Source organism: Bombina bombina, chromosome 5, assembly GCF_027579735.1.
Source record: "Bombina bombina isolate aBomBom1 chromosome 5, aBomBom1.pri, whole genome shotgun sequence".
Classification (NCBI taxonomy): domain Eukaryota; kingdom Metazoa; phylum Chordata; class Amphibia; order Anura; family Bombinatoridae; genus Bombina; species Bombina bombina.
In genome coordinates, this window is record NC_069503.1 from 730,115,978 (window position 1) to 730,142,305 (window position 26,328).

General features: G+C 37.0%; 1 protein-coding gene across 6 annotated transcripts in view; it reads right to left on the minus strand.

The window, feature by feature from the left end:
• Positions 1-26,328, minus strand: part of KIF13A (kinesin family member 13A) — a 390,994-nt gene that overhangs the window by 54,523 nt on the left and 310,143 nt on the right. For 4 of the 6 annotated variants that reach the window (XR_008402581.1, XM_053714782.1, XM_053714780.1 and 1 more), the window contains 10 exons: positions 22,122-22,332; positions 15,565-15,727; positions 14,150-14,290; positions 11,608-11,757; positions 9,162-9,323; positions 8,238-8,411; positions 5,085-5,236; positions 1,906-2,038; positions 1,660-1,806; positions 432-473 (listed from right to left, as the gene is read on the minus strand). Coding sequence is in view for 5 of the 6 variants with exons in the window: in XM_053714782.1 (XP_053570757.1) it covers positions 432-473; positions 1,660-1,806; positions 1,906-2,038; positions 5,085-5,236; positions 8,238-8,411; positions 9,162-9,323; positions 11,608-11,757; positions 14,150-14,290; positions 15,565-15,727; positions 22,122-22,332 (1,475 nt within the window). In the remaining variant the exon portion in view is untranslated. The remainder of the gene's footprint in view (positions 1-431; positions 474-1,659; positions 1,807-1,905; positions 2,039-5,084; positions 5,237-8,237; positions 8,412-9,161; positions 9,324-11,607; positions 11,758-14,149; positions 14,291-15,564; positions 15,728-22,121; positions 22,333-26,328) is intronic. The other 2 variants (XM_053714779.1, XM_053714781.1) reach the window with 1 other exon arrangement.

Here is a 26,328-nt window from a genome sequence, read left to right on the forward strand (position 1 = left end):
TGCATGATTACTAATAAACATACAATCCAGACATTACATAAGATTGCAAGTTAAATGGCATCTGCAATTCCATAAAACCGTCTGTGACAATATAAATGTGTATGTATTTAATGCTAATGATTTACACAGCCCATTCCTTTTAATAGCCATACCTCCTAAACAAGGTATTGCAATATCTCAACACTGTGATGACTTCACACCACAAGGCCTTAATGCCAGGTGAAATGAATACATTATGACAGGAGGTACCATTTTGTGAGCATAATGGTGTAATGGCTTGGTTAAGTGTGTTTGCTCCCCTTTCCATAAGCTTTTTCCCTGTATTCCCATATTCCTTTTAAAAGCTGCAAAAGATTTCCTCCCTCTCTTTCTAGTATACAGCAGAACTGTGTCCCATGCCACAGGATTGACAGTAGCAGCAGCAGTAATACCTGGTAACTATCCATATCCTCCCAATCATCATCATCCTCTTTCTGGTAGGAAAAAATAAACTTTTGTAAACAGGACATGCATGACTTTCTTTACATGGTAATACAGCAAAGGACAGTAAAACCAAACCAGAGGGAACACAGAATGTTATTGTAAAACATTGATTGTCATAACATTAACAGCAAACAGCTCTGTTTTAATATTTCAAGTAATAAAATGTGTACAGAGATGTTTAGTGTATAAATCCCATTTGTGTTAGTAACAGAGTTGTTAACAATTCTATTTGCCCAATAAACAATGACATTTGTAGACTTTAGAGTTTTTATTCACCTACAAACCTATTTTGATTTATGTTCACAGCAATATCTGTTTATAAATGAGGTATATAAAAAGATACTCATGTTATGGCACACAATACAAATATTTGACTTATGTGCATCTCCATTCTGTACAGAGATGTGTAGTATACATTTCATATTATCATAACCCCTACAAGGATAAGATATACAGCAATGATTTAAAAACAGATTTCAAACCATATAGGTTGTCAATTTGGCAACTTTATTAAAAAGACAATAAACTAAAAAAAGTCCCTCACCATAAATGTTTAGTTATAAAACTTGTATTATTATTTATTTTGTTTACATTTCCAGCAATTGTTTTTCTGCTGTCCCCGAAGGGCAGTAGGGGGTACTGAATGATTGAGAACCTGACTTCTACAAGTCTACACAGTGATTGATGGATCAGTGCAGGATCTCATTTATAGCTCTCCCTTATTGGCCACAGAAAGGGAGATAAGACACCCAATGCTCAATAAGTGTTTTAAGGGGTGTGTCCATAGACTGGCAAAACAAAGCACCTTTTGATAACCATAATCCTTATCAAACATTTATTTTGAATGCCCTTTTTTATGCAACTGGTCCCAAGTGGAAACTGCAACTGAGTCTATCAGCAGTGTTAGTTATACATCTGGTTCATGCAACTAGCACTGCTGATTGATTCAGCAGCAGTTCCTGCTCACAACAGATCTCTGCAGCTCCCAAGTTGTACTTTACCTATGTGTTTAACCCATTTGTGGCGGTTAAACACATTGATTTTCAGGGTCGATAGTAATAAAATTACATGCTCTTACAAATGAGACCATGTATTATATTTTCATGTCCCTTTAACACCAATAAACTGTACACATTGGTCATATTTTGCTAGCACATTGCTGTATATGTTTTTTACCTGGTAACTGTCCAAGCCTCTCTGCAGTTTAGTTGACCTGGGGGTGATGCAGCCAATTGATACTGAAAGGATAGCTTCAACCATGAGTGGCAAGGTGCCAGAATTTTGCACTGGCTTCACAGTCACTTGGATTCGTCGAGAATGACCCTAACCAAAGTTAAAAAAATATAATAAGAATGTAGAAAATGTATTAAAAATAATAATACCCTGGAAACACAACATATCTAAGGAGCTATACAACTTTACCTGCCTCAGCTGGAATACACCCCCAGTGTTCACATCCTTTGCCTGATGTAACTCTACTGACATGTATTCCCCGTTCTCATTCAGCTCATGTATGGAAATCCACATTTCTATTCGACGAGTTACTTCATTCCACCTGGAAAATAACGTTAAAAAAAGGAAGAAATCTACAAGATCATTTTAGATTATCCATATACAGAAAAATTAACTATTTAAAATGGCACCAATATAATTAATAAGAAATCAGCTATCATGAACACAAACACACACACATATATATCAAGAAGAAACATACCACACTTACTGGATTTCCTTAAAGGGATAGTCTAGTCCAAAATAAACTTTCATGATTCAGATAGAGAATGTAATTTTAAACAATTTTCCAATTTACTTTTATCACCAATTTTGCTTTGTTTAGTTGGTATTCTTAGTTGAAAGCTAAACCTAGGAGGTTCATATGCTAATTTCTAAGCCCTTGAATGCCGCCTCTTCTCTCAGGGCATTTTGACAGTTTTCCCCCACTAGAGGATGTTAGTTCATGTGTGTCATATAGATAACATTGTGCTCACGCACGTGGAGTTCCAGTGAGCCAGCTCTGATTGGCTAAAATGGATGTCTGTCAAAAGAACTGAAATAAGGGGACAGTTCAATGTATATAGAGTACTTCTAGGAATAAGCAAGCGGGATACTTGTCTAGATTTGCTATTTTAGATACAATAATTATATGGCTTTTACTTTTATAAAATGTAGGCTTTTAAAGGGACATGAAATCCAATTTTTTTCTTTTTGTGATTCAGATAGAGCATACAGTTTTAAACAACATTACATTTTTTTTAAAATCTAATTTGCTTTGTTCCCTTGGTATTATTTGTAGAAACATATACCTAGGTATGCTCAGGAGCTGGAAACTAGCGGCAGATAGGTGGCTGCACATATATGCCTCTTGTCTTGCAAATGGCAAAGTGATATGTTCAGCTTGCTCCTAGCAGTCCACTTCAAGAAAGGATATCAGTTGAATGAAGCAAAATGATAAAATAAGTAAATTTGAAAGTGGATAACAAATGTATACTTTGGGGTTTAATGTGCCTTTAATATCATGCTTTTATCTCCATCATAACTCAAATGAATATATATACAATCGTATGCAAAAGTTTAGGCACCCCTGACAATTTCCATGATTTTCATTTATAAATAATTGGGTGTTTGGATCAGCAATTTCATTTTGATCTATCAAATAACTGAAGGACACAATAATATTTCAGTAGTGAAATGAGGTTTATTGGATTAACAGAAAATGTGCAATATGCATCAAAACGAAATTAGTCAGGTGCATAAATTTGGGCACCCCAACAGAAATATTGCATTAATATTTAGTAGAGCCTCCTTTAGCAGAAATAACAGCCTCTAGACGCTTCCTATAGCCTGTAATGAGTGTCTGGATTCTGGATGAAGGTATTTCGGACCATTCCTCCTTGCAAAACATCTCCAGCTCAATTAGGTTTGATGGTTGCCGAGCATGGACAGCCCGCTTCAAATCACCCCAAAGATTTTCAATGATATTTAGGTCTAGGGACTGGGATGGCCATTCCAGAACATTGTACTTGCGCCTCTGCATAAATGCCAGATAGATTTTGAGCAGTGTTTTGGGTCATTGTCTTGTTAAAATATCCAGCCTTGGCGTAACTTCAACTTTGTGACTGATTCCTCAACAATATTCTCAAGTATCTGCTGATATTGAGTGGAATCCATGCAACCCTCAACTTTAACAAGATTCCCAGTACCAGCACTGGCCACACAGCCCCACAGCATGATTGAACATCCACCAAATTTTACTGTGGCTAGCAAGTGTTTGTCTTGGAACGCTGTGTTCTTTTGCCGCCATGCATAACGCCCCTTGTTATGACCAAATAACTCAATCTTTGTTTCATTAGTCCACAGCATCTTCTTCCAAAATGAAGCTGGCTTATCCAAACGTGCGTTTGCATACCTCAAGCGACTCTGTTTGTGGCGTGTGTGCAGAAAAGGCTTCTTCCGCATCACTCTCCCATACAGCTTCTCCTTGTGCAAAGTGTGCTGAATTGTTGAAGGATGCACAGTGACACCATCTGCAGCAAGATGATGTTGTAGGTCTTTGGAGGTGGTCTGTTTTTGACCGTTCTCACCATCCTTTGCCTTTGCCTCTCCGATATTTTACTTGGCCTGCCACTTCCGGCCTTAACAAGAACTGTGCCTGTGGTCTTCCATTTCCTCACTATGTTCCTCACAGTGGACACTGACAGCTTAAATCTCGCCTTTTGTAGCTTTCCCCTAAACCATAATGTTGAACAATCTTTGTTTTCAGGTCATTTGAGAGTTGTTTTGAGGACCCCATGTTGCCACTCTTCAGAGGAGAGTCAAAGAGAACAACAACTTGCAATTGGCCACCTTAAATACCTTTTCTCATGATTGGATGCACCTGTCTATGAAGTTCAAGGCTTAATGGGCTCAACAAACCAATTGTGTGTTCCAATTATTCAGTGCTAGGTAGTTACAGGTACGTTTGATGCATATTGCACATTTTCTGTTAATCCAATAAACCTCATTTCACTACTGAACTATTACAGTGTCCAGTTATTTGATAGAACAAAATGAAATTGCTGATCCAAACACCCAATTATTTATAAATGAAAATCATGGAAATTGTCAGGGGTGCCTAAACTTTTGCATACAACTGTATATATACATATATACACACATATATATATATATACACACACACACACACACACACACATATATATATACACACATATATGAATATATATATATATATATATATATATATATATATATATATATATATATATATATATATACATATACCTGTATATAAAAATAAAGCACAAAACAGAAATGCACTCACTGGATTTATAAAAAACAACATTTATTTACATACGGTGATGTTTCGGGGTTCACAAACCCCTTTCTCAGAAAGTTTGTGGACCCCGAAACATCATCATTTGTACCGTATGTAAATACATTTTGTCATGTTTTATAAATCCAGTGATACACATATATATACACCTATATTTTTTTATATATATATAAAAAAATAAATATAAATAAACAGGCACTTCCTTTCGTAATGCTTGAACACACAAACACAGTATTAAAATATATATCTCTAGGAAAGCAAAACAAACCTGTCTTGTAAAGTTCTAGATTTAGCATGAAGAGAATCAATCTCCCACAAAGATCTACCATTTCCAGCACATCTATGACCCCAGACTTCAATAGCCAGAGCTCCTTCAGAAATAAACTCCAAAAATTCCTCTGTGATATGTACCACATAATCCTAAAATATATGAAATGTATGCTGTTTAAAACAAGCATTTGGATATTAACTAAAACAACACAATAATAATGAGGGAGATGAAGAAATCCAACAATCATAACCATTTTTTGCAGACACAAAGTCCAAAGCTAATAGTCATCAAAAATGAATTAACTGAATTGCATAAAAAAAAAAATTAAAGCATAAGATTTCTCTGATCTGTAATTTTTAGAAGAGAAGATTTGGCTTCCCCACACATTTGTTTCTAACACAGACTTCAACTCTAAGCTAAAAGGATGTCAAACTTAAAGGGACACTATACCCAAACATTTTTTTTCATGATTAAGGTAGAGAATACAATTTTAAACAACATTCCAATTTACTTCTATTACCTAATTTGCTTCATTCTTTAGATATACTTTAATAGCAATGCACACTGTGAACCAATCACAGGAGGCATCTATGTACAGCTACCAATCAGCAGCCACTAAGCATATCTAGATATGCTTTTCAGCAAAGAATATCAAGAGAATGAAGCAAATTAGATAATAGAAGTAAATTAGAAAGTTGTTTATAATTGTATGCTCTTTGGGTTTCATGTCCTTTAAAAGTGCCATAATACAGGTTGAGATCTGTGCATATCCTAAAAGGGCTAATTAATTTAAAATAGTTTGCATAAAAAAAATGTTTAAAAATTGATGGCAAGTATTTAAAATAATTTTAAAACATAAGCAAAATGAATTACATATGAACTGCCTGAAGCAGCTAACTCCACCCCTCTTATCAGTGTTTAGACACAGGCATTATATTTCAACTGAGTTCACAGCTTCTATGCATGCTCCAGCAGATAATCCCTATTCACTTTTGCATTTTACCAAAAGAACAATACACATAGATACAGCCATTAAAGGAATTGTGTGGAAGGAGTTAGAGCTTTACAATTCAGTAAACTAAAAAGAAAGGGTTAATGGCGAGGCACTGCAGTATAAATTTGCAGGTAAAGTAATTAAAGTACATATTATATTATTTTGTCTCTATCACAACTTGTTTTATGTCCCTTTAAAGTGATGGTAAACTCTGCCCTTTTTAAACTCAGATCCGGAATGTGAGCTAATGGTTTAAATTGTTCTCCAATCAGTGCTCTCCCCATATGGCACTTTTGTTGTAGCTAGAGCGCTGATTGGACAACAAACCATTAGCTCACAGAAAAATTGACTTTTGTAGTGGTCGGTGGAGCGTGGGGAATTTGAATTTCATATCTATATTAACAAATTAAGTTATACTTCATTTTCAATACAACTGATAAATTAAATTCCATCTAAAATATCACTAAAATTCTGGATCTGAGTTTAAAAAGGGAAGAGTTTACCATCACATTAACATTTAATTCCCCATTAATTATTTAATTAATTAATAATGCAGATGAAATGACATTGCAGTATACTATACACTGATTAACTGTATTGCTTGATTTAAAAAAAATGTGCCTAATTTTTTTAAATGGTGTTTGTCCTATGCTGCCTAGAGCTGTGAAAAGGAAATCCTGTAACCTTAAATGCTACAGATTGCTACATTCCACACAATGATTGCTTAGAGCAGTGAACAAACGCATTTACAGCTAGTTCTAATTGGCTACAATCAAGGAAGATAAGATAAATCTACTAATCAGCACTGTTAACTCTAGGGTGTGCTTGTGTGTTTGTATGTAAGAGTGTGAAAGAGAGAGAGTGTGTGTGTGTAAAAGTGAGTGTGTATGAGAGTGTGTGAGTGAATATGTGAGAGAGTGTGTGTTTGTGTGTAAGAGTGTTTATGTGTGTGTGTAAAAAGTTAGTGTGCATGAGAGTGTGTGTGAGTATGTGAGAGAGAGTGTGTGTGTGTGAGCGAGTGTGTGTGGGAGAATGTGTATATATGGGTGAGTGTGTGTATGCATAAAGAGTGTGAGACCATGTGTGTGCGTGTAAAAGGAGTGTGTATGTGTGTGAGTTTCTTTATGTGTGTTACTACCTTTTACAACATTTTTAAGTTTGACTGCACTCAAGAATGAAGTGCACACACATTTTAGTCAGATGCCAAAAAATTGTGTAATTAAAAATGTTTGCCCACAGTGCTCAAAACAATTAGAGGGAGCATTGCTCATCAAATGTAGTTAGCACAATGTACAGATTTTTTCAAATAAATAAGACAAAGTTAAATGCTTTTTAAGACATTTATTTTGTAAACTGACCTTTTACATTTCCGTACTTAATTTCTGCTATAAACTATGCATTCATTTTACTTTTTAATTACTTTAATGTCCCTTTAAGAGTAATTCCCTTTAAATAGCTTTCACCTAGAACAGTGGTTCTCAACCAAAGTGAGCTCAAGGCCCGGTAAATTTTAGCTAGACATGTCCAGAGCCCGGTAGTTGTATATGTATGTATATATATATATATATATATATATATATATAAAGTGAGTAGCAGGGGCGGGCTGATCAGCCAAGCAAATAGGACCTGGGCCGAGGGACCAGCAAGTAGGGGGGCCCACAAATGGCATATCCATGGATCCTAGTGCATTCCTTATGCTGGAGTTTTCAATTGCCCTATCAGTAACTAAGCAAGTAAGTGTGGGTTTAGTGGGGGCCCTGGCGGGGGTCTGCCGCTGTGAGGGCCATGGAGTGTGGGGTCTGGCCCTGGAGGTTGGGTGCCCTTTCTCTGGACCCTAATGTTGGGGGGCCTGGCTCTGGAGGTTGAGGGGCCTGTTGTGGGCAGGTCAGAGAGGCTACCATGTTCATTTGCATAAAATTTAATACATTTTGGTCAGTGTGAGACAGTGTTCCTGGGGCCTTGATTGGTCTCAGTCTGCCCCTGGTGTGCAGTGGGGTAAGAGTGTGCAGTGGGGGCATGACAGGTCGGGGCCCACCAGCAGGGCTATCACGGCCCGGTACTGGGCCACGGCCCGGCTGTTGAGAAACCAGGACCTAGAACTATCTGAATGAATGTGCTGTTCACAGAGCAAACAGTACACCTTATACAACACTTACCTTAGAGTGAGCAAAGTTAACAGTAAATTGAGCATCCTTGCTTCGAGGTGAGGGCATGTCTGGACTAACCATAGGTGGCGCTACAGTGGGCTCACACTGATCCCAAAACGTATACTGGCAGAATACAAAGTTGGACAGATTCAGTGGAAGACCAGTTGCTTCTTTTATTTTTACCTGGGGAAAAAAGAAAGACAAAACATGAATTTTATTAATATTGAACAGTGATGCAAACAGCGTCAACCCTTTTAAACAAGCCTTATGCCCATGATATCACTGCATTAATAGAGCAATTCACATAGTTTAATCAGTCAAACATGTATAAAGTCCTATAGCAAAAGTAGCTCTGAACTCAGAATCATAGATAAAGTACAAATAGGATTAAACAGGAATAGACTTTATTTGTATGAAAATAAAAAGAAATAGCTCTGAAACCCATATAACAAGGTGAGATCATAAAGGGACACAGAAGTCTATAGTATGCTGGAATATTAGTCCAATAAAAAGGTTTCTTATCTGTACATCTAAATTACTGGCCTAACAGTTACACCAGCGTCCAGCGCACAAAGCACGTTGCAAAGTAGAAAATAATCAAGTCATAAAAGCTTAAAAAAATAACAGCCTGCAAAAATGAGTGAAATATATGAAAGGGGATATTTTACAGCAAATCTGGAGGTAATCATACACTTTGCATTCTGCAATCTTAGCACCAGCTTGATGTAGAAGAAATAAACCAATTGTATTCCAGTGTCCTTATGTGACCCCCCCCCCCCCCAGCTACAAAGAAAAACAACAAAATTAAAGAGTACCTCACCTTATAGGAACAACACTAGTTAATATCAGTGTGTTTTATACTTGTTCATCTTTATCACTAAATCTAAGGGAGGTCTCATCATGTGTACCTACCTACCCACAAGAAGTACTCACCCTACATGTCAGTTTTTTCGCCCTGTGGATGATTTCTCCGCTGTTGTCTATGATTTCAAAGCTACCACTTTCGCTGGAGTTCTCTGAGGAATCATCCCCCACTAAACACTCTGGCACAACGCCAGTAACCCGCATCACCTCAATATGAAGTCGTCCTGCAACCTAAACACACAGAAGCTATGCTAATTCAGACCAAGATATTTGTTTACATTGTACCATAATGATCCAAACTATGATAAAGTGACATTCAAGCTAAAAAAATAAATCTTTTAAAACACACACACACACATATATATATATATTAACAAATCATTTTCTCTCTCTAAGTGTTTAACCCGTCAAAATTGTTAAAAGTTGTGCAGTTTTTGGAATGCATTAGCACCTTGTTTGCTGCAATTGACAAGCTCCTCCCACCACTTGTTTTAATTAGAGGAGCTAATCCAGATTTCTTAGCAGAGTGGACATTTTCAGTGTCATTTTGTTAGCAAAACTGGTATTGTTTGTAGTTTCTAATTTGATCCCCTCCCCCGCTGAGGCAAATTAGGCGGGGTTAAACCATAGGGGCATATATATCAAGCTTTGAATGGAGCTTGATGTCTCGTGTTTCTAGCGAGCCTGCAGGCTCGCCAGAAACAGCAGTTATGAAGCAGCGGTCACAAAGACCGCTGCTCCATAACCTGTCCTCCTGCTCTGAGCAGGCAGAGAGACATCGCCGGAAATCAACCCGATCGAGTACGATCGGGTTGATTGACACCCCCCTGCTGCCGGCCTATTGGCCGCGAGTCTGCAGAGGGCGGCGTTGCACCAGCAGCTCTTGTGAAATGCTGGTGCAATGCTGAATACGGCGAGCGTATTGCTCGCCGTATTCAGCGAGGTCTGTCGGACCTGATCCGCACTGTCGGATCAGGTCCGACAGACCTTGATGACTAGAGGCCATAAGCTCTTCTGGTTCGCAGCATTGGAAAACTATTCAATTTTAAACAACTTTCCAATATACCAAAATGTGAACACTCTTTTTATATGAACACTTTCTTAGGCACAAGCTTCAGGACCAGGCTGGGAATAAACAGCAGCCCTGGAAAAATATTGAAGACCAGCCCTATTTTCCACTGAGTCCGTAGATTGCACACGACCCCTTTTTCTCAAGGGGATTACTGGAATACTAACTCCCCCAATATTTTTTCAGAATTAAATTATATTAGTTTGAAAAAAAAAAGGCCAGATTGTTGTTATATAAGCACTGAACAACCCAATTCCATCCAAGACTCTTTCACGGTGTAAAAATTATTATCCATAGTGTGATCTGGAGAAGACACTCAAAACAGTGTGTGACACTAGAAGCTATTCAAAGGAGGGCAACTAACATGGTACATGGTCTAGGAAATGAAGCTTACAAGGAAATACTTTGTGACCTTTATAGGTATTGCTCAGAGTAAGAAAAAGAGAGGTGAAACAGCTGCATCACAACACCAGCAGCGCCACTCCTTAAAGTTACTTGATTCCATCTAAAATAAGTGAGTTGAATAGGGAATGATTCCACAATGCAATATAGGTGGAAAAAGAGTTTATAAGTCAGAGGAAAACAGTGGTATTTTTCACTTAGGCTTAAAGGGCAATTATAGTGAAAAAGTTACATGCTCTAATTTGTTAGCACATGTAATTTTATCACTAGCTACCCTGCACATCTATGTATTTAACCCCTTAAAGTGGTTGAACACCAAGTTAAAGTTCAGCTCAGGAGAACTGCTGTTCCCAAGTGAAAACTGCATCTGGTCTAATAAGTAGGGCAAGTCACACGACCCTGCTACGCAACTACTCGCAATGTTGATTGGATTATGGGCAGTTACTGCTCAGGATCAGCAGTTCTCTGAGGCTCCTGATTTGCACTTTACTTATGTCTTAGATTTGAAGGATTGGTAGTGATAAAATTACATGCTCTAATGAATGAGAGCAGGTAATGATTTCACTAAAATGACCCTTTAATAAAATGGGTTCTACAAAGAAAAAAGAAAAAAAAACATTTTTACTGAATTCAGTATCTACATATGAAAAAAGAATGCACTTATGTCTGTGAGCCTATGTGTGTGTGACTGTGTGACTACATATTGTAATCTTGGCATTAGACTTTAGTTTTTCTCTTTGCTCACTCAGCAGCTGTTTACCTAACAATTAGGGAGCTAAATAGGAACATGAAACTTGTTAATTGTAGTACAAAGGCTTTGGATTAATAATACCACATGGTCTATAGAGGGAGCAGGCTGCCTTTTGCATAAAAAAGGCAAACAGATAAAAATTGCATATAAACTTTTTAAAACAAAAATAGTAACATTTTAACACGGTTTTTCACTTCATTCTTGTTAATAAAAAAAACTTAAGTAACTGATATATATTTTCTTTTTTTACATGGCAATAAACAACAAAATAAACTGTGAATGATATTGCTTACCTCCCCCTGCTGGCTGATGATAGGAACTGCGTACTGAAGTTTAACGTCATAAAAGAGACATTCTAAAAATACATTTGCCACTCCTATAAGGTTATGATTTTCTTGCGCTTCATAAAATGGATCACCTTTCTTAAAGTGAAGCTTCTTTATCTATATAAAAAGTAAAACATATTGATTAGCACTTATGTAAATTCATAAATATATTACAAAGAAAATGTATTTAGTTGGAAAGTATAAAGTTGCATAGTTTAAAGGGACAGTCAAGTCCAAAAAAAACTTTCATGTTTCAAATAGGGCATGTAATTTTAAACAACTTTCCAATTTACTTTTATCACCAATTTTGCTTTGAAATCATTTATTTAATATTTGATACTTTCCAAACATCAAAAACAGTGGTTAATTTAATTGATTTGTGTGAAAATACATTTTTGTGTGTAAAGGGCATGAAAATGTACTGCACTGGAATTTCACCAAAACTCATATAATTTAATTATATAAAAAATGTAATAGCTGTCGGTAGTGAAAGTTGGAATAAATATTATATAAAATTAAGGATGGTTGAAACACGAGTTAAAGAGGAGAACGACAGCGAGACAGTGGGCAGATAATCAAAACTCGATGCATGCAAAATCATTGCTGTTGGGCTTTTTAGCATTATGTTGTACTGTCTCTTCTTCACATTCAGGACCCTGCCTTGTGAGATAAATAGTTCTTCAACAATTCTTTGAGGGACTTCACAGTAATGATATTACTTCTTAGATAATCTTGACAGAATAAAGAGCTTTAGAGAATCAAGCCCAGAAAAGGAAAAACATTCTTGAAAATAAGACACAGACAGATCCTATGAGCTTTGCTTTTGGTGTGTGCATATATATATATATATATATATATATACAGTATATATATGCACAGTACATTTGTATCTATTTACAGTGTATATAAAGGCACACTGACCTTCTTCCATTTGTTAAAGCACCCCACTCAAGCTCAAATCTCATTGGCTGCACTCCGAAATATGTAATTAAACACTTTTTGTAAGTTGTGCCAAACCAAACTTTGTGGATTTATATATATATATATATATATATATATATATATATATATATATATATATATATATATACACACACAGTATATACACAGGTAGCCCTCAGTTTACGCCAGGGTTAGGTTCCAGAAGGAATGGTTGTAAATTGAAACCGTTGTAAATTGAAAACCCAGTTTATAATGTAAGTCAATGGGAAATAAAGGAGTTAGGTTCCAGGCCCCTCTCAAAATTGTCATAAGTAACACCTAATACATTATTTTTAAAGCTTTGAAATGAAGACTTTAAATGCTAAACAGCATTATAAACAGTATCAAATAATCACACAACACAGACTATATAATTCAACTAAGTTAAATTAACAAAAACATTTGCTAAAACAGTATTATAACCTAATAAAATAATCACACAACACAGAAAATATAATCAAACTAAGTTTAATGAACAAAAACATTTGCTAACAGCACCTAATAAAATAATTATACAACAGACTGCATCATCATTAAACTGAGTTTAATGAACAAAAACGTTTTATTACTTGCATTTTTCTGCAAACAGTTCTCTGCATTGTTAGCATGTTAGATAAAATTGGGTCTGCACCTCTTCTATGCATTTCAATCTGCAGTTTAAAAGGCAGTTAGGCACCCTCACCTCAAGCAGCTGGACAGGAAGATAATAGGCAAGTGGCTGCTAAATCTTGTTTGCTCGATAGCTCTGGTCTGCTCTGTGTACACAGATCATTTCAGGCTGTTAAATTTGCTTAAAGGGATACTAACCCCACATTTTTTCTTTCATGATTTAGATAGAGCATGCAATTTTAAGCAACTTTCTAATTTACTCCTATTATCATTTTTTCTTTGTTCTCATGTTATCTTGATTTGAAAAAGCAGTAATGAAAGGTTAGGAGCCGGCCCATTTTTAGTTCAGCACCTTGGTAGAGCTTGCTGATTGGTTTGCTACATTTAGCCACAAATCAGCAAGTGCTACCCAGGTGCTGAACAAAAAAATGGTCTGGCTCTAAAGCTTACAGTACTGCTTTTTCAAATCAAGATAGATGAGAACAAAGAAAAATTGATAATAGGAGTAAATTAGAAAGGTGCTTAAAATCGCATGCCCTATCTGAATCATGAAAGATAAAAATTGGGTTTAGTATCCCTTTAATAGAAACACAAGTGGACAGCTCCACCTACTGGCTATTTTAATAAGTGCACTGCAATATCAATAGCAGTCCCATGACTGAAAAAAAAGGTTGTTATTCTGAAACGGCGCAAATTGAACCAGCGTAAACCGAGGGCCACCTGTATATATATATATATATATATATATATATATATATATATATATATATATATATATATACATACATACATATACACACACATGTTTATATTCACAGTATATATATATATATATACTCATGGAGGTTCCAGTGGTAAATCTGTAAAACGTACAACAAAAAGAGGCACTGATAGAAAAGTAAAAGATAAATGTATTTACCTCCATATTATTCTCTTTCCATTCCTGGTAAGCATCTCTCATGTCAATGAGTTTGTTTTCCAGCTTTTCAATAGACCACACTTGTGTACCTTTACATTTCTTACGCACCTGAATAGCTGGTTCACTAACTATTGCTCCTCTCTGTGGTTGAAATAAAAGATATATCTAAGAAATACTCAACAAAATATGCAGCCAAAAAATAAATGTATAAAAATGAACAGGAGTTGAGCATGCCCTCACTCAGAAAGAACACATAATTGTACCTACTATTTGATTCAATATTAAGCTCTTCTAGGTATTCATTAATAGCTGTGTTTTAAAACTGTTGTTGTGTACTGTATATTATATAGGTAAAGTCCTATACAGCACACAGAAACAGAATAGACATTTGCAGACTACCTATCTACCTATCAATCTATCTACATATTTTCACAGCTATTTATATAAAACTATGTTTATCTAGCGCAACCCAATCTGTTTAAAATAAAATCAGATGTAACATAATTTATTAACTTTGCCATTTCATTCTATACTCAATAAAATGCACAACAATCAGTCTGTCCCTAATTTTTAAAGGGCTAAGCGATGTTATCCCAGACTGTCCCAAGTTTGTCGAAATGGGATTCCTGTCCTTTGACCAGAGTGTAAATGAAAAAAAGAACCAGCTCGACTTTCAACAAAACCAGCTGCATTTACTTTTGCAATCCAGCAGGGGTCAGTGTTTTATATCACAGCTTACATTCCCAGTGACAGCTTAAAATGGTAGTTCACTTGCTCTGTGCTTTCTCGAGCATATTATATATGGGCTTGAGTCTGCAGCTGACAAGACGAGCTCCAGTCATAATGTTAGTATAAAGTACATTGTTTTGCAGTTCTTTTTTAAATACCAAATAGGGATATATATGTAGCAGGGTTAGCCTGGATAAATGTCATGTGTGCTTTTTCCGTTCTGAGATTTAAAAAGCCACAATTTTCAGATCTAAATTTTATGAAAAGGAGGCAAAATAAATAACGAAAAAACTGTTTACTATGCGTTACTAAACCTTTTATATTAAAATCTCAAGGTGTTTCCCGTTTCTTTAAGTGAAAGGGATATACAATGGTAAATCTAGAACATTATACAAAGGTATGTCAGCAGGAAACTATTTGAAATTGCTGCATGTTTTTATATTTTCTTTCTGACAACCGTTAATTTAAAAAGTATTTTCATAGTAACATTAGAAATAAATTATAGGAGCTATAAATATTACATCATTCATTTAAAAGATCTCCTGTATCAATATATGAAATGGGCAAAGACCAACAAAAAATAACAGTAAGTGATTACAGATCATATAAGACCTGAATTATCATACTATATATGAGCATGGGCTAAGTAAAGTATTTATTGTGATTCCATGTGAGATAGGTCTTACCTTCCGGTTGGCGCTAAGGTTGATTGCTGGGATTTGCAGAGTCACTTGATAATCTGTGCCCTTGCTCATTTCTTCAGATAGGAAATTTGCTTCTCTCACCTGAGTGTTTGCTTTCACAATCTGCTCTCTGAGTTTAGAGAGACTTTGTCTGAATAGTTCATCCCTACAGTGCAGAAAAGAACAAACGACAACAGCCTGCAGTTAACTTCTACAAATCTTATTTACTATTATTACACTCTCCACTTAAATCAAATGTATTGAAACAAGTTTATCCAATCTAATACCCAGAGACCAAAACATAGTCTGTGAACTCCAGACTTTAACAAAGAGGGGGATAAATGGCCTTGTGCTGGCTCATTAAAGGGATAGGAAAGTCAAACTTAAACTTGCATGATTCAGATAGAGCATGTCATTTTAAGACACTTTTAAATTCACTTCAATTTTCAAATGTGCTTCGTTCTCTTAGTACCCCTTGTTGAAAAAGATTACGCACATATCATACACTAGTGGGAGCTGCTGATAATTGCTGCCTGCACACATTTGTCTCTTCTGATTGGCTAAATAGATGTGTTCAGCTTCCTGCCAGTACTGCCATGCTGTTCCTTCAGCAATGGATAACAAGAGAATGAAGCACATTTGATAATAGAAGTAAATTGGAAATTTGTTTAAAATTGTATGTTCTATCCAAATCATAAAATAACATTTTTGGGTTTACTATCCCTTTAAGGGGAAAGGAAAGTCCAATTTTTTCTTTCATGACTTGAATAGAACATCACATTTTAAACAACTTTCTAATCTACTTCTATTATCAAATTTGCTTCATTCTCTTGTTATCATTTGCTGAAAGAATATCATTGCACTACTGGCAGCTAGATGAACACATTTAGTTAGCCAATCACAAGAGACAAATGTGTGCATGCACCAATCAGCACCTAGCCCCCACTAGTGTGGGATATTTGCATATTCTTTTTCAACAAGGGATACCAAAAGAATGAAGCACATTTGAAAATATAAGTGAATTTAAAAGTATCTTAAAACGGAGCTGAGAGGCTGTAGCAGACATGCATCTGGTTTTGAAGTAAAACCTGCAATTTGAATATAGCTGTTTAACCACTTAGCTTCCAGAAACAACTCATAAGCCTTGCAGCACTCTTAGAATAAACTGGGCACACATTTCCTGACACAGACTGTATTCCAGAGTAGAGTTAGTTCAATCTCCTCTAGGGATTAATCACAAATTAAAATAAAAATAATAAAAATGTAACTAAAAATGATGGACAAAATACAGAAAATCCTTCATCATAGTACGACCAGTATCTGGGTCTAAACATTTTACTAAGGCTAAGCATCCTTTGCCAGCAGAGCAATAAAACAATTTTTGTTAAAATGAAATACGTTTTTAATTGGATTTACTGGACCCAATAAGACGTGATATGTTCATCTGACAAATGCACAAATATAATAGGTTTCTTGTAATAAATTCATTAAAATATAAATAAAAACCCACAGGACAGCTCTTTTTATGCTTCTTAAGAGCCCTACAATCGAGTCCTGTAACCATGAGATTTTTATTTATTTTTTAAATATTTTTTTTATTGAAACAATAATCTGTTCCTGGTTTGAATATGGCTGTTTTGAATAAACTCAGTTAAACCTATTGTGTCCTTGCTTGAACATTATACAAAAGCCATGTCCTTGGTATTGCAAGAGTGTTTGTTTTATAGTTTCTTATAATGTAGCAAGCAGGCAGATAATCAGTTCTACAAGGCCCTATCAGACAAATAGGTCTGCCATTATGTATTACTGTATGTTGAAGAGCCAAATTTATATTTTCTTATTGTAATATGTTTTTCTTCTAAATGCAAAGGAAAAAATGCATTTATTGCTCTAAGCAAATAAAAATATGTCATTGGGTATGATACTGATGAGATCTGTAATGACGGTGACTTGCCAACAGACATAAATGACACTGAATATGAACAGTTTATGATAAGCTCTCTTGTAAGCATATGCCCTAAATGTCATCTGTCTGGCTGCTGTCAAGTATAGAGAAACTAGATGCTCAGCTTATCGTGTCCTTGGCTCTCCTTGCCCAGAAGCAGCACAGTAGCAGTTCACCAAACTGCTGTTAAAATTGAAATAAAACAAACCATTTAAGCCACAGTGTATAAAACTGGGCCATATATTGCTATAGTGGTCAGTGTTTATGTTGAATTACAAAGTCAGTGGCCAAAATTCACTAACAAGATGCTCATGTTTGTATTTATTGAAGGGTATTTTGCTTAGGACTCAATCAAAGTTGCACAGTGTGCTTGTTTATTCCTGGCAGAGCGTTTCTCTCTTTGTATGGATTTGCATTGTGACCCTGGGGAAGTTTCGCTAAGGGTGATGGGGGAAACCAGACATGGACTCCTTGCCCAGTGCGCTTAGAGAAATATGGCTGCACCTCACTAACAAGGCACACAAAAGGCAGAAACAATCATCTGGGGTTGTTATGTTGCTTGTTCAGTGGAGAATTTCCTGTTATTTCAAGGCTGGACTTACCTTATTCGGCGGGATCAGACTGATGTACTTCAGGAAAGTTTAACTCTGTGAAAAGCACAACTGGGCTATAAAAGGCTGCTCCTAGGTGGTAACTCGCCATAGAATAAGCCACTGAGCTGTTATTTGCTCCTGGTAGAGCGCTTCTCTCTTTGTATGCATTTGTATTATGACCCTGGGGAGGTCTCCCTAAAAGTGATGGGGGAAATCAGTCGAGGACTCCTTGCCCAGTGTGCTTAGAGGAATATGGCTGCACCTCACTGATGAGGCCCACAGAAGGTCAAATTGATCGTTTGGGGTTGTCATGTTCCTTGTTCAGTGGAAAATTGCCTGGTATTTCTGGGCTGGATTGACCATAATCGGTGGAATCAGGCTGATATACTTCAGGAAAGTTTTCCTCTTTGAAAAGCACAACTGGGCTTAAAGAGGCTGCTCCTAGGTGGTAACTCGCCATATAACAAGCTATTGAGCTGTTGTTTGTTCCTGGTAGAGCGCTTATCTCTTTGTATGCATTTAAATGTAGATAGCAAAAAAAGCTCAAAATTTGCTCAGCACTGAGGTAAAAAAAGGCTTAGCAGCAAAACTTAGGTTTAAAAAAAGTTTTCTTTTTTTTCAATTTTGAGAACTGATTGTGTACATAACAGGTTTCACATATAAGTCAAGCCACATATTTGCCCCTTATTGGCCTCAGCAGACATGATAAGTACTAACATAATGACCATGGCCAGATGTGTTTAATCCAGTAACAAGTCTGGATTGGCCCCTGAAAAAAGGGATGGGTGGTGCTTTTCTACTGAAAAACAATTGCAAAAAAACAAGGTGATAATTACAGTGTTCTCCCCAAGACCGTTTTAGCAGGTGAACCACTTGGCTAAAATATTAGCCAATATATATACATATAGAAAATGCTATAATATTAGAAAATATTACACTGTCCCTCTTGGCAGCTGTCACAATTTTCTGTGCAGAACACTGTAATGTATTCATTAAGTTAGTTTATTGCAAGACTGCAATGTGTTTACTGTCACTTTAACTCATGTTCTGCTCTCTATATTTTATTTTATGCATTCTTATGCTATTTTCATTTTGCAGCACATTCAGCTATGCTGAACAATAATTAGACAACAGACCCAACAATTTTGTTTAGTATCTCTACAGTTGTGGCATCTTTTTACATACTAAGGCCCATATTACCAGTGCAGGACTATTGATAGCACAGGGTGCACTATCAATTTCCGCTCTAAGATTAGTGCTCAGTATGGTATTACAAGTCAATGGTAAAACTAAATAACCAGAGAATATATACATATATGTACCATGAGAATATATTTTTAAAGTGGTAAGAAACAATACATTTGAATATGGCTCTTTTGAAGAAACTCAGTTAAAGGGATAATAAACCCAATTTTTTTCTTTAACCCCTTAACAACCAAGGACGTACCAGGTACAAAGTGCAAAAACTGTCAGCGACTGCGATCGCATCCAGCAGTTCTCAGGGTATTGCAGTGATACCTCGATATTGAGGTATCCTGCAATACCCTTTTTCCAGCATCCGATGCAGAGAGAGCCACTCTGTGGCCCTCTCTGCAACGGTAGCGATGGTGCCGATCGTTGGTGGGTGGGAGCTTAGCAGGGAGGCGGGTGGGCGGCCCATCGCTAACCGGCATCTGGTTCCTGTAAGAGCAATGTGCATGCCGGGTGCCGGGAGCGTGCGGGAGGCCTGCAGGGGCACGCGCACTGACACCAATGATCAATGCATTGCAGCGTGAGAGGGAGGGAAAAAAAATAAAATAATATCAAAGGATCTGGGAGGATGTATTGAGGGGGCAGCTACACTACAGAAAAAGCTATATTTTATAAAAAAAAATAAAAAAATGTTGTTTTTGAGGGCAAACTGGGTACTGGCAGACAGCTGCCAGTACCCAAGATGGCGGCAAATAGGTAGCTGGGGGAAGGTTAGAGAGCTGTTTGGGGGGATCAGGGAGGTTGGGGGATAAGGGGGGTCCATCACAGCTGAATAAATATTTACTAAAAAACAAAAAAACTTTTATTTTAGTACTGGCAGATTTTCTGTTAGTACTTAAGATGGCGGGGACAATTGTGGGGTGGGGGAGGGATGAGAGCTGTTTGGGAGGGATCAGGGGGTGGGATGTGTCAGGTGGGAGGCTGAGCTCTACACTAAAGCTAAAATTAACCCTACAAGCTCCCTAATTAACCCCTTCACTGCTGGGCATAATACACATGTTGTGCGCAGCGGAATTTAGCGGCCTTCTAATTACTAAAAAGCAATGCCAAAGCCATATAAGTCTACTATTTCTGAACAAAGGAGATCCCAGAGAAGCATTTACAATAATGTGTGCCCTAATTGCACAAGCTGTTTGTAAATAATTTCAGTGAGAAACCTAACATTGTGAAAAATTTAACTTTTTTTTTTTTATTTGGTCGTAATTGGCGGTGAAATGCTGGCATGGAATATACCAAAATGGGCCTAGATCAATACTTGGGATTGTCTACTACACTAAAGCTAAAATTAACCCTACAAGCTCCCTAATTAACCCCTTCACTGCTGGGCATAATACACATGTGGTGCGCAGTGGCATTTAGAGGCCTTCTAATGACCAAAAAGCAACCCCAAAGCCATATAAGTCTGCTATTTCTGAACAAAGGGAATCCCAGAGAAGAATGTACAACCATTTGTGTTAATATAGCACAAGCTGTTTGTAAATAATTTCAGTGAGAACCCTAAAGTGTGTGACAAAATTTGTGAAAAAGTGAACGATTTTTTTTTATTTGATTGCATTTAGCGGTGAAATGGTAGCATGAAATATACCAAAATGGGCCTACATCAATACTTTGGGTTGTCTTCTAAAAAAAAATATGTACATGTCAAGGGATATTTAGGGATTCCTGACAGATATCAGTGTCCCAATGTAACTAGCGCTAATTTTGAAAAAAAGTGGTTTGGAAATAGCAAAGTGCTACTTGTATTTATTGCCCTATAACTTGCAAAAATGCAAAGAACATGTAAACATCGGGTATTTCTAAACTCAGGACAAAATTTAGAAACTATTTAGCATGGGTGTTTTTTGGTGATTGTAGATGTGTAACAGATTTTGGGGGTCAAAGTTAGAAAAAGTGTGTTGTTTTCCATTTTTTCCTCATATTTTATAAAAAAAATTTTATAGTAAATTATAAGATATGATGAAAATAATGGTATCTTTAGAAAGTCCATTTAATGGCGAGAACAACGGTATATAATATGTGTGGGTACAGTAAATGAGTAAGAGGAAAATTACAGCTAAAGACAAACACCGCAGAAATGTAAAAATAGCCCTTGTCCTTAAGGGTAAGAAAATTGAAAAATGGTCTGGTCATTAAGGGGTTAGTGATTCAGATAGAGCAGACAATTTTAAGCAACTTTCTAATTTACTCCTATTTCCAATTTTTCTTCATTCTCTTTTTATCTATATATAAAAAGCAGGAATGCAAAACTTAGGAGTTTGCCCATTTTAGGTTCAGCACCCTGGATAGCGGTTGCTTATTGGTGGCTACATTTAACCACCAATAAGCAAGCACTACCCAGGACCTGAACCAAAATTGGGCCGCTCCTTTACATTCCTGCTTTTTAAATAAAGATAGCAAGAGAACGAAGAAAAATTGATAATGGGAGTAAATTAGAATGTTGCTTAAAATTGCATGTTCTATCTGAATCATGAAAGAAAAAAAAATTGGGTTTAGTATCCTTTTAAGCCTATTTCTGTCCTTACTTGAACATTATACAAACGGAATGTCCGTGGCATTGCAAGATTGTTTTTTGTTTCTTATAATGTAGCAATGAGACAGATAATCACAAGTTTTCCAGGGTCCTAATAAACCAATGCTAAATGTTCTATCCATTTTCTGTGCCAGAAGACATTGAGTCTGCAGTTCTTATACGGTATACGGTGCACAACACTGCTGCATTACAGAAGATTAAAGTTGAATAATTCCTTACAGGTCTTGTTACTATCACTCACCTTTCTTCTGCCCAGATACTCATTTTCTGCTGCGTTGTTTGAGAGTTGTACGAGAGGCGCTCAGTACTGTGTTGGTGTTGTCTGTCTGGAGAGAGCTGCTGCTTCAGTTGCTCCAACTCTCGTTCATACATCAGCCGCTGTTCCTCCAAGGCATTTCTCTTCTCTTCCAAATATTGCTTCTCAAGGACCTGGACCACATTATGAACAGGATCTGATGGATAGAAACAAGATAATGTATATTCTATTGTAAGCACATCACTACCATGACCCACTCTAGTTCTAAAGGTTTCTGGCTTTCCTTGTTTAGTATGTTTAGCCTGGTTTATCTACTAGGGTGGCTTAACCTTTTAAAATGGTTCATCTACACTCAAGCATGTACTGTATATATTTGTATGTTAGTGGCTAGATGCAAAATAATGATCTGCACGACTAATTATTTATCTACAATTTCTATAATAACATACTCTATTTTGTTGGCACTTATGAATGAATAGCAAACAAACAAAAAAAAGTTTGTATAAGGGAAATTTTCAAAGTTAAAGGAGAACAGGCATATTTAGGGCTCGCTTTACCAAAGCCCTACGGCTGCAAGTTCTCACAAGAACTTGCTCGCCGTAATTTAACAAGAGAACCAGACCGCCACTTCCCTAACCTCTTCGCCACCTCTAGGGTGGCGAAATTCAATCTCAGCGGTCGAGTCCGACCGAGGAGATTGACAGCTCCTGCCCGCGCATGATTGGCTGTGCGTGGACAGGGGGCAGGATTACACGCGAGCGCAAAATTGCGCTCGTGTGCAATGGTGATTACCTGCGGGTAATTTCGCCCTGCCACAGGCGAGTTGAGGCGTACAGGGGCGTGTATACGCGCCCCTGTCCCCCTCAGCTTTGATAAATCTAGCCCTTAAAAACATCAGCTCAGCGGTTAAACCAGGCCTAAATATAAACCACAAATAGCACACAAGATGCAGAAAAATGCCACTGATATCACTGACCTCTTGGGGCCGATTTATAAAGGGCCGAATGGCCTCTGATGCCCCTGTTTCCGCGCAAGCCTTCAGGCTCGCCGGAAAGAGCAGTTATGAAGCGTCCGCTGCCTCTGAGGCTGCGGAGTGCGGACATCAATCCACCCGATCCTATATGATCGGGTTGATTGACACCCCCTGCTAGCGGTTAATTGGCCGCAAATCTGCAGAGTGCGGCATTGAACTGCTTGTGTTAAATGCCGACAGCGTTAAATGCCGACTCTTCAAATACGGGGGCAGGTTTTTCTGTACAACACTGTTACGGCCATCTTAGAAAAACTGCCAATATATTTGTAAAAGTAGATCCATACACCGTGAGCCCTGTTTTGCAGGAGGCAGAGTAGCAACACCATTACTAATTCCAAATGTCCCCTAGATGTGTGGGCCCAGTCTCAAGTGAGACCTCAGAGACCGCTGTAGTTAGGCCCCTGTTTCTAAGCATTCAACAGGCTTTTCAAGAGGTGCATCTCTGAAATGTTCTTGATTTGCAAAAATTTTTAAATTTTGCTAACAAAATTACAGTGTTAAACATTTACTTTGCAATGTGGTGCTTAAAGGACCACTTAAGTCAAAATTAAAGTTTTATGATCCTGTTAGAGCGTACAATTTAAAAAAACAAAACATTATTCTTCCATTATCAAAATGTGTACATCCATTTTATATGTGCACTTTCAGAGGCTCCAGCTCCTACTGAGCATCTGCAAAAGTGCACAGTTTATACATATATGAATTTTGTGATTGGCTGATGCTTGTCACATGATACAGGGGGAGGGAAAATTTGGTAAATTTGAAAATTGCTTGGAAAAAAAATTCTACTGCTCATTTCAAATTGAAAGTGTTATTGCATTGCCTTTATATTGTGTATTTGTCAATTATTCAATTCTGTGTATTAAGTGGTCCTTTAATTGTTGACATATGCTGTGAGTTTAATGTCCCTTTAATAACAGACACATTTGTTGACATGCAAATGCCAAAGCACAGTTTAATTTTTTTTTTTTATATAGATCTGCATGCCAAGTCTCCAGAGTCAAACAAATAAAAAAAAGTTAGTGTTGTCGAACAAAATTCCAACCACATAAGCACATTTAGTGTCAGTACAACCATTTCCCTGAAAAATGAAAACTAAATAGAAATAGAATTCTTAATAGAAAAACACAATTAACAATATCTTAAAAAAAAGCATCTGTGACATTGTGTGATTTCTTTACAGAAACAGTCAAGTCATTTGCAACTTTATTTAAATCAGCTTTACAAAATAAACTAAATGGTTTAGCTGTATAAACAACCCTACAACAAGTAATTTATTTCTTGTAATACTTTAATTCAGATACTAACTATAATTATATTAGCATAATAATATGGGCATTCATAAGGGGGGCAAGGGGAGGCAACCCCCTGAATTTTCCTCCCCATCTGGAGTTAGGGTTGCCACCTTGGTCATGTTTTCCAGTTCACTTATGAGTTACACATGCTTTAGGGTATGCAGGGAGGAACATGAATAGTGCTGTCCAGGGTCACTATTTGTTTGCTGTTTAGGTGCACAATGCATGTTGCCCTCTGCACACCCTGCAGCATGGGTAACTTATAAGTGCCCAGGAAATCATGGCCAAGGTGGCAACCCTATCTGGAGTAAATACTGCACACACACAAAAAAACAACTTAATGTCCATTTTTCCCCGTTAATCCCCCCAAACGTAGCTCTGTTTTAGAGGAAGAAGGACAGTATTATGGAGTTATATAGCATTCTGGAATGTGCAGTTCACTATTTCACTAAGTATTGTGAGTGTGCTCGCCAGAAACATGGCCCCTTAAGCTCCATCCGGAGCTTGATAAATGGGCCCCTTGGACTCTAATTCCCAGCATGCATTGCACAGTGGTAGGGAGTGAGCTTCTTGAAAGGTAGACAGGCTTGCATAAGCTCACGTCCCTCCTCTATGCTGTGTGTGTATATGTGTCCCAAGCTGGGAGTATTGTATGACACTCTGCAAATTTTAGGGGATGCACTGTGTGCATGAGGCTATGAGCCCTTTGTACACACTAGGGAAGGCAGCTGGGATTATTGTCTGACCTTTTACACAAGTTTATATATTTATTTGTGTTGGTCAGACCCTTTGCACAGGTGGCAGTGGGGGGAAGAGGTGCACACGTTAAATAACCAGCCATGAGCTCAAGGTTTGACTTTGCACTAGAAATCATTAACCAGAGATAAGACCTCTGGTTAATGAAAAAAGTTGCCCCAATTGCCCCAAAGTAAAGATGACAGTAGAGTATCATCAAATGAAAATATGAGCATTTTTATTTTTTTAATAAAAAATTGCATAAAGCATTTATAAGGGGTTAAAGTGAGGGGATGTGGGGTGTTAGAACCCCCCCCCCCCAAAAAAAAAACTGCCTATTCACGGATCTCAAGGGGGGGACTGTGTTTTCACTACAAATATATGTAGATATTTATGTATGAATGTGTCTATATATACACATATAAACACATAAATATATATATATATATATATATATAAATATATAAATATATATTTATTGCTGCCCAATGCTGAACGATTTGCCCCCTGCACTGCGCTAGGTGGTTTGCTGTGTCTGTCGGCATGAAAACAAGGCTCCCATTGAAGCCTATGGAAGCGTGCTCTTGTGAGCACTTGGCTTCCAGGCAATGCAAAGTCATGTTCACAATGTGCCGCACTTGTAATACCAGCGCACATTTACGTGCACTGGTATTACTGAGTGGTGCACAAATATTGTGCTTGCGTAAGTGCAATATTGGGGTCCACTCATAATCTATCCCTGTGTGTTTAGTGTCCCTTTAATGGCAATCTGCTCCTAGTTAACACTTTCTGTGCTGAGTCCTCCCACACACTTACTGGAATAGTTTATTAAAAGTTTTGTCATTAGTACAAATACAGAAATGTACATTTTGCATATCTTAGGTAATGTACTGTTAGCAGTTTAGTCTTTATATATTAATTTATGTTGTTTTTTACTATATGCTCCTTCTATTTTTATTTATAAGGAGTTTGGATAAAGATATCCATTTTATTACACCCCAAAAAAGAAATGTATAAATGTGTATTAAAGTTTAGCAAACAGTGGAGCCCATGCATAATTAAAAATCGTTATATTTTTTTGATACATCGAAAATTTATTTTGTTTGTTATACCATATGAATCTATAACT